Genomic DNA, 14,457 nt, shown 5'->3' with positions numbered 1-14,457 from the left:
CCAAAAAAAAAAAAAAAAAAAAAAAGATTGGCGAATGGATGTACATTTCTATGCTTAAAATTAAAATGGAGTGTTTAATGTATGAATAGATCCTGTATTATGACTCCCCACTGTTGATTAACCAGCCAAATATGGTTGCATTTAGTCCAGAAAAGAGGGTTTCCACCACAGCAGGTGCTCACTGTGGGAGCTCCCCCTCCCCTCCCCTTCCCTCTCCTGGGGTTCCAGCCCCACCAGCCTTGCTCCTGCATTCACAAGACCCCACTGGGAGTTGCTAGATGAGCTGGGATGAGAGCCCAGGCCTGCTGGCTCCCAGTTCAGTTCTTCTGGTGGAATCAGAGTGGTCACAAACACAGGCTGTGGAGCCAGCCCGCCAGAGTAAGAATCCCACTGTGGGCAAGGGCCTCGGTTTCCTTGCCTGTGAAATGGGGACAATGCTATTTCCTATCTTGCAGGGTTGTTCTGAAGCTTCCTTGAGTTAGTGTATGTCATGGGCCTGGAGCCCTCCATCAGGGTCAGCGAGGACTGCAATTATCCCTGCAGAGCATGGCCGGGCACCTTTAAATGTTGCCAGGTGCAGTTGGGCCTACACCAAAGCGGGTAATCAGCTCCTCCCAGCAAGAGGCTTCTGATTCAGCCACAGGGAGGGGGTGATGGGTGGAGATGGCTGCCTGAGGACTGAGCCCTCCCTGCCGGTGCTGGTCATACTGGGCACCGCACCCCCAAGTCCCCGCCTCCTCGCACCGGGACTCACCTCTTTGACTGACAGAAAGGAGTACCCTGCCATCCCTATCCCCGGACCACTGTCCCCGTGCCCCAAACACCAGGGCCGGCGGAGGTCCTATGACACTTTGTCCTGGAAGGAAGAGGCCTGCCCTGGTCCCCTCTGTCTGACACGCCTGCCGGTGGTGGCCAGTGGGGGTGACCTCCTGTGCTGGTGTCTCTTTTCCAGTGGTTTCCAGCGACAGTGACTCAGATCTCAGCTCCTCCAGCCTGGAGGACAGACTCCCACCCACTGGGGTCAGGGACCAGAAAGGCGACAAACCCTGGGGGGAATCAGGTAAGTGTGCAAAGCAGCCCTGTGTGTTTCCCAAGCCCCCGGGGCAGTGTGGCTTTTCTGCTTCCACAGGCTACTGCTCCCTAGTGGCTCCCCAGTGGCTGGGTCTGTGGACTTGTTCTAGATCCGGGAGGCTAAATGGGCCTTCAGCTGGGAGGGCTAGGAGCTAAACTGTTGGCACCACTCAAGAACAGATGGAAAGGGGAGTTCCCTGCCGGCCTATGGTTAGGATTCCGGCTTTCACTGCCATGGGCCGGGTTCAATCCCTGGTCAGGGAACTGATCCCACAAGCTGTGTAGAGCAGCAAAAAAAAAAAAAAAAAAAAAAACATATGGAAGGGAAGCTCAGGTATATATGCAGAGAAGGCCTGGGGGCACATTTTCCATTCCTTTCCTTTAGACACATGAAGGACCTTCCCAGGAAAAGGACCAGCTTCATTCAGAGTCACTCCAAAGGTTAGAACTGGGATACTCGCATGACATTTCAGGCTGAATTTAATACCTAAGAAGAAAGCTTTTCAATAACTGCCTCAAACTGGAAGGAAATGGAAGGCTGGGTGATCTTCTGCCAGAACTGATACGGAAGGAATTCCTGCCGGGGGTGGCAGTCTGGACTAGGTCAGAGATGTCAATGCCTGGCACTCCTGTGCCCATGGCAGACATTACCAGTTGATCACGGTACTCTCTCCCACAGAGCCTGACATGGCTTCGGAATCCTCCTCCATGCAGTTTTCCCAGGGATCAGTATCAGTAGGCGGGGATGGTGCATGAGGTGAAAACTGTCCCTGGACTAGATGATCTCTTAGGCCCCTTCAGGCTGCAGATGCTCTCTTAGGAAAGTGTGGAGGACACTTACCTGCCAGCCTTGGTTGCTAGGGCAGGTCTCACACTCCTCACCTCCCACTGCCGCAGCTCTTGTCCCCTCTCTTCACACCGGCTCTCAGCTGCGGCCAAGCGGGTCAGGAGATGGAAAGATGGAGTGCAGTCTGCAGGCCCCACCTCTGCTCTCTGGGCCGGGCAGGGGCCAACAACCGTGTCTGAGTGAGGATTCTTTAGTCTGAAGAGGCAGCAGTGAATGTCCCTCTTGTTGGGTTAACAGAAATTTACACGCTTCCCCACGACACCCTCCTCCGAGGGCAGGACAGACTCATCCTCACTGCCAGTTTTCATGTGGGTAACTACTTGTTCCTTAGTGAAATGACCTGAGGGCCCATTCGATTGCCTTTGTAGGTTGTGGGCCACTCTGCAGTGGCCAGAGGGTGGGGTCCCGCTAGAACAGGGCAGCCATGTGGATGGGGAAAGGGGGTGGTGGTTCCCAGGGGAAGGAGCTCTGGCAGACGGTCCCATAGAAACAGGTCACAATTCCAAATGAGGAGACTTTAGATCAGCTCCTTGTCAGGCTGAGATGGTCCCTGTCTCAGTTCAAGGCCCAAAGGACGCAGCCCTGAACCATTCATGTGGTTTCTTGCAGGTGGCAGTGTGAAGTCATCAAAGATGGGGCCTCCCCGCCCACCCAGCCACCTCTCAGGGAGCCAGAGCAGCCTGGCCATCGAGACGGGACCGGCTCTGCGGACCCACAGTGGGGGCCCCACCCTGGCCGGACCCAAAAGGCCACAGTGAGTACCAAGCTCCTCCTTCCAACGTACCCACCTCCTATCTGCCCCCCCCGGGGGGTGTTTTCAGTTCTGTGCATTTTTGAGCCCTGTGCCAGGTGCCCGTCGAACAGAGGCAAGCCAGACCCATCCGTGCCCACAGTGAACAGAAAGAGGGACCCAAAAGGACAGTGGTGACTGTCCCTATCCGTTCTCAGTAACTGTAACAATGGCTGTTTCCATCCTCTGCTTTATGAAATGTATAATCTTTCAGAGCATTTCCCTTCCTGCCTAACAGTCACAGTAACTCCGTTTTCAGAACACCTGCTATTCGCCAGGCAGTGCGTGCCCAGCCTGGGCCGGGTGCGGTGGGGGACAGTCCCTGACCTCCAGAAACCTACTGCATAGCTGAGGAAGGCAAATCAACTCACCCAAAACAGAGCCCAGGCCAGGGCAGGCCCAAATCCTAAGAGGGAGGATTCAGGACCCCTAGAGCTGACGGCATGGAGGCCGGCCTGCCCTTGCACTTCCAAGGTCAACTTTCGTTCTCTTGGACAAATAGACAGGAGGCTGATTATCCCCATGTGATGGGTGTGGAAGCCGAGGGCAAGAGTCCAAGCTCCCACCTGCCCCGGCCAACCTGAGGTCACCATGCACTTGGGGGACAGGGGAGTCCTCACACTCAAGCGGGACAAAATTGTACAGGTGCACGATCGGCGCCTAGCCTCCTTCCAGAAAGAAGCCCCAGCTGGACTTAGTGCGTACAATCAGGGGATCCATGGTGCACACCGTGTGGGTCAGCGCAGCAGCTGGTGCCCCTGCCGCGCACGGGGACGGCTACAGGCCTGCTGGGCTGGGGAGTACCCACCAGGAAACCCTGTGGGAGCGCCCCTCCCCTCCCCTTTCCCCTCCCCTTTCCCCTCCCCTCCCTCCCCTCCCTCCTCCTCCCTCATTTCCCCTCTTGATGGTCATGAGGGACAGAGACAGACTGTGACGCTGGGTGGGCAGGTCTCAGGGAGGGAGGCGCCATGGGCATGCACCCTCTCCCCGCCTACCCTCGCCCCCTGCAATCCCCCCAGAGAGGGCAGTTTGGAATCAAGCAGGTCCAAGCTCCAGTCCCAGCCCTGCCACCCATACCCATGGGAACTTGGGCAAACCATCAGGTCGAACCACATGAAACTGCATTTTTGTAGATCAAAAACAGTTAAATATTGGCAAATCCATAAGATTCAACCTCATATTTGATCTCTCAGTGCCCAGTTCCATTATCACTGAAATGGGGACCACATCGTGTCCCTTGCAGGTTGCAGGGAGGGTAAGATCCAGGGTCCGTGTGGGGTACCTACCTGAGTGGGTCTTCAGGAGCTGTCCAGTAATCACGGGGCAGGCTGTGTGGCCCAGCACATAGACAGGGTTCCAGGGCTTAAGCTGTTACTTGGAAAGGACTGGCCTAGAGGAAGGTTGTATGTTCCCATGTCCATTTGCTCCTGCTGGCATCCCAAGATCACCTGTGTTGACTAGCCTAGGTATCAGTGGCCACACTGAAGCCCAGGGACTGGGCGACCTGCCTGCAGTGACACAGCACAGCGGAGCAGGGCTGGGCCCAGCATGCAGGCGCCCCCTGCCCAGCACTCAGCCGCCGGCCCTCCAGGGCAGCCCCCTGCTTAGTTTCAGACGGGGCAGCTGCTTCAGGTGCAGGCCACTCCAGCAAGGAGTCAGCCTTCCCTGCATTTCATTCCCAGATTTCACACTGTCACTGGGGTGGGACTCTGCCTCTGCTCCCCCTATAGTGGCCTTTTTTTTTCTCTCCCCCAAAGGTAGAAGGCACACCTGGGCGAGCCCCTGCTGCTGACGTGGGCTCCGACGGTCCCCTCTGCCTGCCCTGAGCAGAGGCGTGCTTGGTGCGTGGGGCAGACTTTCCAGTGGAAGAGCTTGAGAGAGAGAGAAAGAGCTGGAGCCAGACCCTAGCCGGCTCCTTCCTGACCAGTCCCAGGGCCCTCCACCGCCAGCCCTGTGGGACGTGACCTCTGACTCAACAAACCAGTGTTTGCGGGGCTGAGTCTGCTTCCCCCAACCCAATGCCTTTCTGCACCCGTTCTCTCCCGGGAGCCCTTCTCTCCACCGCCACCCCAGTCACTCCCCTCAGCCGTGACCTTTATTTATTGCCCCCAGCCCCACCCCCAGTCTACCCCTATGTTCAGTTTAAGTTTGCTGTCGTCTTAGTTGGACTGGAAGGGCCTTCAGACCCACCTTCTGGGGACTTGCCCTATGCACTGCAATTTCAGAGGGTGCCAGGCAGGGCTTTCTCCATATTTGTATTCATGGAAAAAGAAATCGGAGCCTGAGCGTGACCCTTCACACCTGAGTGTGGCCCCCGGAGAGGAACCCAGAGCAGGTGGGATGAGAGATCCACCCATCCTCCCCCTTCCCCTGCGGCTCTGAACCTGGATGCAGCCTCCTCCCTCCCCGCCCAGGAGCTGCTGTTGAACCTGGCTGTCTGTGAGGTTTCTTGGAAGCCCTCCTTGGCCTCCCCGAGGGCTGCTGGAGCTGGAAAGGGTTCTGGTGAACACTGTGAATTCACTCACTGAAGAGCAAGCAGCCTTCAGCTGAGCCCCCTGCTGGGCGTGAAGCTCCCTAAGCCATTAATTCACTCCTTTTCAGTAGGCTCAGTTTGGCAGAAAAACACTTAATTCAGAGTGTGGGCAGATGCTTCTGAAAAACCGTTCCTGGAGGAGAGAGAATGCGTGACTCTGTGTGTATGGCATCCACACCCTCCCTCCTGACCACCCCGTGCCTGGTCCTCTAAGGGCCGCCTTCTCCAGGCTCTCAGGCCCCCACCATTAGCTCTTTTGCCCTAGTCGCTGGCAGACAGTTAAAAAAAAAAAAAAAGTAATAAAAACACTGTTTCCCTGTGACAAGTTATGCTTCAGAATAAAAACAATAAAGATTAGAATTTGCATTGAGCCAGCATGTTGATCAAAAGGCCACAATCACTTGTGTTTCTGAGATGCATCAGTAGAGAAATGGGTGGAAAAAATGTGGTATGTTGGTTGCTGGAACACTTGCTAAGCCACAGTAAAAGGAATGAGCTAGATCTGCGTGGGTTAGAAGGGCTCACAAACCTAACGTTGAATGGGAAAAACAAGGCCATCTAAGTAAAAATAAAAAGTACAAATAATCAAAATGAGTCATGTGAACTTATATGTAAATGTGTCAAAATGCGTGTAAAATGGGCAAGGGTTTGTGGTTAAGCACTGTGGACTGAACACATCTGTATTTCCTCTGTCTCCCCAAACCCCACCAAAATGACATAAAGGAATGAAAATGGCATGAACTGCAAAGATGGCAGCAGGTAAGAGAGGTCTGAAAACTTTCAGGTGGAAGAGTATAACTTGTTTAGTGCCAGCTTCCCCCACTCCCCAAAGTGTCTGAGGGAGCTGGCAACCCTTAACAAGCCCATTTTCTCTGCAGAATCCCCCAAATGCTCAGAACATGGAGGGACCAGGTATCCCTAAGGCAGGAGTTCAAGATGCTGTGAAAATAGTATTGGTTGGAAACAGTGGTGAGACCCGAGCCCAGATGGCACGTGACTGCCCTTCTCTGATCCTGGTAGAAGACAGGTGTACAGCTGGCCAAGGCTGAACTAGAAGGTTCTGGATTGGGAACCCCAAGACCAGCCAAAGGCTGGGGTGACGCGATGGTTAATGGGGAGACCCTCAGCCCCCTTCCTCTGCTGACAGCTGGGCCTGTTCCCATCCAGCCACCCCAAGGCAGGACATTATTGAATTTCTGTCTGGGAAACTGAGCAAAGAGAAAAGACTGACAGATCCTGAAATTGACAATTCCCCAGTCTCTACCCAGTCACCACTATGAGGCCCCCATTCCCAAGCCCTACCCACATGTACAGAGCTTCCTGTTAGCTCTGTTGTGTTACAGTCATAGTGGCAACAGCCAGGGGCACCAGCAGTTGACCAAAAACCAACAGCCGAAGGTACAGAGGCTCCAGTACACAGAAGAAAGGGGTCAGAGAACAATCCTCTGAAGATGTTTGCCCATGAAACAGGAAGAGAGTGTCATGTTTTAAAAGGAAGTGTTAAAGCTCTTGAAAAATTTTTTAAAATATATGACAGCAGAAATTGTTTAAAGGCATTAGGAGGGATGGAAGATGTGAGAAAATCTCCCAGAAAGTAAAACAGCGAAACAAAGAAGAGAAAGTCAAGACCGTTGAACAACCAAAACATCAGGTCCATGCAGAAGGTCTAACCTCCAGCTAAGAGGAATTTCAAGCCGAGAAACAGAAAAGAGAGGAGAGAAAATTGTAGAAGAAATGATACAAGAATATCTCCTAGGACTGAAGGAAAGGAGCTTTCGTAGAGCAAGAACCCACCAAGTGCCGAGCACAGTGACATAAAAGCACAGCTCACCACCATCGTGAGCTGCCATGTGGCAATACCTGTGGATGAAGATGCACCTGGCCTGCAGGTGCAGTGCAATCACCTGAAGTCTTGCTAAAACAGATTCTCACCCACCAAGTCTGGGCCAGGGGCTGAGCATGTACGTCTGTCAAGTTCCCAGATGAGGCTGCTGGCTGGAGGACCACATACCCTGAGGAACACTGGTCCAGAGCAGTGGTGGTCACCACTGACAGCTCATTGGAATCACTTGGCCAGCTTTACACACACTCATGCTGGATGCACCCCTAGAGATTCTGGTTTAATCAATTTGGCGCCCAGCCTTGACTCTAGGATTTTGTAAAGCTCCCCAGATGACTCCACGTGCTGGCAGAACCAAGAACCATTTCCCTATAGAAACTCTTCTATGTGTGCTCCAGAAGAAGTGCACAGGATGTTTAGAGCAGTACCTTTTTATTAGCTAAAAACTGGGGACAACCTAAATACCATCGACAGAAGACGAGATCCATAGATTGTGATATAGTCAGGCCACGCTCAGTATAGATGACTCTCACAAACAATGCTGAGCAAAGAAACAGATGGCAGAAAAAAATAAATATGTTATGACACCATCTATATGGAGATTTTAAAACATGCAAAAATGTTATATATTAACATATATTTTATGCAGTGGAAGAATAAAGAAATGCATAGGAAGGATAAACAACAGCTTTCAAGATACATCTTGAGAAGAGGCACAAGGAACGGTTTCAACTTTACTGATAATGTTTCATTAATCTCAGCGATGGGTAGATGGGTTTGTAATATTTATAATATTTCATTATATGTCATATTTGAATTATTTTTATATGTCTGAAATCTTTCAGAATAAGAATTTAGGGAACTATAGCAAGGCTTATCTTGAAATTTCAGGACACCAGGATAAAAATCCTAAAGAAAAAAAAATCCTAAGACCTTCCAAAGAGAAAAAAAATTTTTTGAAACACGTCATATACCAAGGGTCAGGGGTTAACATGGCTTTGAAATTCTCAAAGCAAATTTTGAAGCCAGAACATAGTAAAGAAGTATCTTCCGAATTCTGGCCGGAAATAATTTCTAATCTGGGTTTATATCCACCCAAATCTTAATGACAGTAGAATGAAGATATTTTCAGACTTGTGAAGTTTGGTTTGGTTTTGTTTTAATTTACCTCCCATACATTCTTGCTCAGGCAGCTACTACAGGATGTGCTCCAGCCAAACAAGGGAGAAAACCAGGACACAGGAACACAGGGAACTGAGGATCCAACAGAGGAGAGGGGCAAAGAGAGTCCCCAGGATGTTGGCAGTGGCTGTGTGTTGTGGGCTAGAGGCCAAGGCCAGCCAGCCCAGATTGGCGCATGAGGACAGGGGAGATACCCAAGGATGTACAAACAGGATAAGAAGCATACCTGTGTTGGAGAGGTTGAATATGATATCGTGATATTCTATATCATGACATGTAATATATAAGACTGAAAAATCAAGAAGTAGAATGAGCATGAGATTTCAGGACAAAGGTAAACACCAGCAGAAATGGCTGAGTTCTAAGTGTTGCCTAGAGAGGGACTTGGGTCGGGGATGGCGGGGGCAGGAGATTGCTGCCCTATGTTATAAACTTTATAGTACAGTTTTTAACTTTGTACCAAATTATATTTCTAACAATGGAACTTTTTGTGGAAAAATATGTATCAAACAGGATAAACCCGTGGGATGTGGGTGAGAGCCCTGGAGCCATAGCAAGAAAGTAAGATAAAGAGGCAATGAGGACCTGCCTAGCAGAGAAAATACAGCTCCAGAGGTCCCTGTATCCAAATGCCCAGGCTGTAAGGGGCTGTTGCCTCTGCCTCCCGGCTCTCAGGAACCTCTGTGCTGGGACCGACACCCCCTTTAGACTCCTCAGACCTGATGTAGCACAAGCCACCACCCTCAGCTCCCACTAGAACCCCGTGCCTGGACCAGACCGAGTTTAGGAGAAGGACCCAATCCTTACAGCCTCCAGGGGGAATTCCAGATGTGTTTCCTAGAGATGTGTCCCAGGGTTGATGGGGTTCTAAAGCAGTTTCATCGTGTGTTAACCCCGGAAGCCTTCAGCTTTAGGGCAGAGATGGGATGCAGATACCCCCACCAGGGTCTGGGAGCTGCCAGGAGTCCAGGGTTCTTTATGGTGGTTCTGGGAACCAAGAAATCCTTGCTTTCTGAGTCTCAAGCATCCAACTTACAAATTAACTTTTGAACCTGAGACTCTCACAGTTAGGGATGGAGGATGTTCTGTGTCATCTGTAAAAATCATGGAGTGCAGAAACGACGTGATTTGTCCCAAATATTGGATAACCCAAGTAGTCCCTAAAAGAGACCACAGGTGGAAAGCTCATGAACTTTGGATACCTGATTTTGAATCCCAGCTCTACTTAGTACCTGAAATTATGGGTACTTCTCTGTCTCAACTTCCTCATCTGTAAAATGGACATAATACTTCCTTCACAGGATTGTTGTGGAAATTAAAAACTCGAAAGCACTTGTAAAACTCCTACCACTGCTATTAGTCATGACTCCCATAGGATTCAGATGTGGCCCTTGCCTCAAGAGTTGTTTAGTTGACGTAAGAAGGTAAGTGCAGTGGCTGCATGGAGCCTGGGACACAGCAGATGGTCATGCGCTTCCCCTCGGGGAATAATGGTTCATCTTGACTGGGCAGCTGCTGAAGTGTCAAGTGCAGTGTTAGAGGCTGAGGTTCAGTAGTGGCCCCCACCCTTCTGCAGCATCGAAGTCACCCTGTGGGCTTCTTAAAACACAGGTCACTGGGCCTCACCCCAGAGCTTCTGGCTCAGAGGTCCAGGGTGGGGCTGAGAACATGCATTTTAAGTTCCCAGGCGACGCTGATGCTCCCCATCGGGAGACCCACTTTTTTTTTTTTTTTTTGGCTGCATTGGGTGTTCGTTGCTGCGCGCGGGCTTTCTCTAGTTGCGGCGAGCGGGAGCTACTCTTCGTCGCGGTACGCGGGCTTCTCATTGCGGTGGCTTCTCTTGTTGCAGGGCACGGGCTCTAGGAGCACGGGCTTCAGTAGTTGCGGCACGCAGGCTCAGTAGTTGTGGTTCGTGGGCTCTAGAGTGCAGGCTCAGTAGTTGCGGCTCACGGGCTTAGCTGCTTCGCAACACGTGGGATCTTCCCAGACCAGGGATTGAACCCGTGTCCCCTGCATTGGCAGGCAGATTATTATTATTATTATTATTATTATTTTAATTTATTTGGTTGCGTTGGGTCTTCGTTGCTGCACGCGGGCTTCCTCTAGTTGCGTGGAGCGGTGGCTTCTCTTATTGCGGATCACAGGCTCTAGGCGCGCGGGCCTCAGTAGTTGCAGCACACGAGCTCAGTAGTTGCGGCTCGCGGGCTCTAGAGCGCAGGCTCAGTAGTTGTGGCGCACGGGCTTAGTTGCTCCGCGGCATGTGGGATCTTCCCGGACCAGGGCTCAAACCCGTGTCCCCTGCACTGGCAGGTGGATTCTTGACCACTGCACCACCAGGGAAGTGCAGGAGACCAACTTTGAAGACCCGTGGATCTAGTGGAGCCAGTTTACCTGTGTCTCCCTGGACTGACACCCCTAGACCGACCCAGGCAGGGGAGCGGCGGGTGGGTGATGTGGACCGGGCTGGCGGAGAAAACACAGCGCCCCACTGGACGAGGAGACAAGCCTGGGACCGAGTCCTGCTGCCACGTGCCACCCCTGGACAGAGGCCCCGCCCCCAGCTGTTCCTTAGCCCTGGAGCAAAGAGCGTCCACAGGCCCAGCAGGTGAGAGTCACTTCTACCCACAAAGAAGGGGGCTGGCACCTTTCCCAAAGGAGAAAACGCCCACTTTCTGGCATCACATCCCTAGGTTCCCAGAAGCCTGAAATCTCTATCTCTTCCTGTTCCTGCCTCTCCGGTGAACTGTCTCTGACGAGTTCTCCCTGAGTGCCGGGCCGGGAGCAGCAGGCGGTGGAGAGGAGAGCTGCCCAGCCGGAGGCCCATCAAGGACCCCAGGTGGTGCCCTCCCTCGCTTCCCTCTCAGCTCCTGCCTCCTCACACCACTTTGTTTGCCGACAACAGAGCCCTCAATTCCACTGAGCCAGGGCCCGGGAGAGATGAAGCATTTTGCTGTGTAATAATCGTCATGGCCACCATCTGTTGAGTCAGGCACCTGCTGCATGCTTTAGGGATCCTCACCCACCTATGCAGCAGATACTTCTAATGTTCCCATTTTACAGAAGAGGAAACTGAGGCCCAGGGAGGTCAAGAGTGACTGTATTTGAATGCAGAGCAGTCAGATGCCAAAGACCATGCTGGGTTGAGCAGGGGGGGCGGTCTGGTGAGAACAAATCAGGATTCAGTCGGGGGAGGGAGGTATGTGCAGGCAGAGAAAGACACAGGTCATAATGTCTAGATGAGTAGGATCAAGTCAGCCCCTTGTCCCACTGGGGTATTTTCCTTCTGCTAATTAACAAATGAGAATAAAGTTCAGTCACTACACAGAGATTTTGCCCCCATGTTGGACGCTGTCTCATGCCCAGCGAGGCTGAGCACACGCCATGCTCTCCTGAGTCCTCCCTTATCGGGAGACCCGGGGTAGGCTCAGGGAATCAGTTGTCTTTTCAGGCCTGTATAAGCAGGAGGATTTGGCTTAGAGGGTTTCCAGGAGCTTCTGTCAATCAAATAGCCTCTCATCACCTTTGGATCCAGAGCCTGTCTCTGGACTGACCTGCAACTCCTCCCAGGGCTGTGGGAGCCGCACCTGAACATGACCCCTGAACTCCAGGACTGGGAGCTGCAATTCCACAGCCCCCAACCCATCTCAACTGTCAAACCTCCACAACTGTCTTGTCTTCCCACGCCACCTGCCCCTCTTTCCTTTATTCTCTTTTTTTTTTTTTTTTTTTTCATTGTGGTAAAATACACATAACATAAATTTTAACCATTTTTAAGTGTACGGCTCCGTGACATTAAATCCATTCACATTGTTGTGCAGCCATCACCACCATCATCCCCAGAGCGTTCTCATCATCCCAGAGTGCACCCTGTGCCCATTAAATACTAACTCCCCATTCCTCCCTCCCCACCCCCAGGCATGCCCTGTTCTACTCTCTGTCTCTATAACTTAACTACTCTAGGTGCCTCATGTAAGTGGACTCATACAGTATTTGTTCTTCTGTGTCTGGCTTATTTCACTTAGCTTAGTGTTCTCAAGGTCCATCCATGTTGTAGCCTGTGTCAGAATTTCATTCCATTTTATGGCTGAATAATATTCCATGGGTAGATCACATGGTTTTTCCATTCGTCTGTTGATGGTCATTTGTGTTTTTTCCACCTTTTGGCTATTGTAAGACTGTTATGAACATTGATACACAAGTATCTGTTCGAGACCCTGCTTTTAATTCTTCTGGGTGTATTGCTGGATTCCGTGGGATTTTGCTAGATTATGTGGTAGTTTTACACTTAACTTTTTAAGGAATCACCACTGTTTTCCACGGCAGCTGCACCATTTTCTATTCCCACCAGCAGCGCACGAGGCTCTGCCTTTCCTTCTAATGCAGGATGCTGTCCTGCATCTCTCTGCCCCCTGTGGCTCATGGCATGGGGAACAGCAGTCACCCAGGGACCTCAGCAGCTCCCTCGACGGCTGGAACCTGACTGGCCTCAGTGCCGGCCTCACGGGCACATGCACAACCTGTACAGTCACACAGGGCCTCACACTCAGTTTCAGGCTCTGCTGTCACTGTCTCGAAATTCTCAATAACGTTGAACAGGGGGCCCCACGTTTTCATTTTGCACTGGGCCCCGCAAATTATGTAGCTGGTCCTGGCTGGCCTGGCTGTTCTTTCTGTGTGCAGACCCTGTAAGTATGGCCAGATCCACAGTCAAGGCCTGACGGGGAGGATCCTCACACTGTCTGCTGAGGGGCAGCCTGGGGACACTGGTTGTCTGGCCCTGCTGCCAGCCCATCTATGAGATGAGACAACTGGACTAAATAGTTTTCTAATTTTGTTCTCCAGACGTCCCTTGGGAGCGGGTGGAGAGATGGGAAGTCCCAGGGGCAGGGGTGGGACCCATCCCCACCCCTACTGCCAACAGAGGGCTCCCTTTGACCTGATCTCTCTATGTGGTTCTGCAGCAGGAAGGAAGCCTCTGGAAACTGACCAAGCTGTCTGGATCCTCCACCCCAGGCCGCCCCAGCCCTGCGCTCTGCCCCCAGGGAGGGAGAGAAGCCTCCAGCATAAGGAGACCAGGTGGAGAGCCCCGCAGTGGGAGAGGTGCCCCAGGCACCAGCCAGAAATGCACTGGGAGGGGCCCTTGCCAGGGGAGATGGACAGCACGCACACGCACACGCGCACGCGCACGCGCACGCGCACACGCACACACAGAAAGATCCAACCGTTTACAAAACGTGTGACGAGTCGGTTCAAATTGCTCATCTGAAGGGCCAGCAAAGGCTCTTCTGCACACGGGAGGGATGAGACTAAAGGAAAACCTGGCACTGGCCTTGCCCAGACCATCTGGGGAAAGGGACCCTGCCAGACACACACTGGCAGAGCCCCCCGCAAGGCTGTCCCCTGCAGTGAAGGGCCTCGGTGCTCTAGTGTCCTCGTCCCTGTCCCTTCACCAGCAGCTGACCAGGGCTCCGACCTGCGTGCGCCCAGCCCCGCCCCCCGGGTTGCCTTGTACAGAAAGCCAGGGAGAGCCTGGCGGCTTGTCAGTACCAGGAGATGGGGAGGGGAGAGGTGGTGGGAGCTGGAAGAACCCTGGGAGACCTGGACAAGCTGCCCCCAAGGCCTCACCGAGACAGGCCAAGCTCTGAGCTCTTTGATGCAGACCGCGGGGTGTCTGCGGCTGCTTCAGTGCCAATTACCGGAGAAGAAATTCAGCGTGCTCACCCCCTGCCTCTCAGCAGACGCTCTTTGGGGACATTTTAAATCTGACTGTACCTGCTGAGCAGCTGACAAGTGAAGCCTCTCCCTCCCCACTGCTGGCTTCTCCACCTCTCTGCCCAGGCTCTTTAATGGGGAAAAGGGAACCTAAAGCTGGGTTTGTCATCCCTGCCCCCTGCCCGAGGCAGAGCCTGCTCGGATCAGCACCCTGAGTGCCTGCCGCCTGGGCGCTGCCTCTAGATGAGGTGCAGCTGAGCTGGGTTCCCTAGAGTCCTTCCCCCCACCTCTACCCCCACCCCCATCTCCTTAAAGGCAGGGTCATGTCTTATGCATCTTTGAGTCCCTGGTTAGCTGTCAAGAAATATTGCTGAGTGGAGAGATGGGTAAACGGGGAGGGAGGTGGATAAGTGGGCGGACAGGGTGGAGGGAGGGAGGCAGGGAGAGAGGAAGGGAAGGATGGAGGGAGGGAGGGGGAGAGA

At 52.6% G+C, this 14,457-nt stretch overlaps 1 protein-coding gene across 1 annotated transcript in view; it reads left to right on the top strand.

Moving 5' to 3' along the window:
- RPH3AL (rabphilin 3A like (without C2 domains)) overlaps positions 1 to 2,676 on the top strand; it is an 87,210-nt gene extending 84,534 nt beyond the window's left edge. The window contains exons 6-7 of the mRNA XM_007454233.1: positions 953 to 1,060; positions 2,528 to 2,676. Coding sequence (XP_007454295.1) covers positions 953 to 1,060; positions 2,528 to 2,676 — 257 coding nt within the window. The remainder of the gene's footprint in view (positions 1 to 952; positions 1,061 to 2,527) is intronic.
- The last annotated feature ends 11,781 nt before the right edge of the window (positions 2,677 to 14,457 follow it).

The sequence above is a fragment of the Lipotes vexillifer genome, unplaced genomic scaffold (assembly GCF_000442215.2).
Source record: "Lipotes vexillifer unplaced genomic scaffold, Lipotes_vexillifer_v1.1 scaffold680, whole genome shotgun sequence".
NCBI classification, from domain to species: Eukaryota; Metazoa; Chordata; class Mammalia; order Artiodactyla; family Lipotidae; genus Lipotes; species Lipotes vexillifer.
Note: the sequence above shows the minus strand (reverse complement) of the source record. Positions and strands in the feature narration are given on the sequence as shown.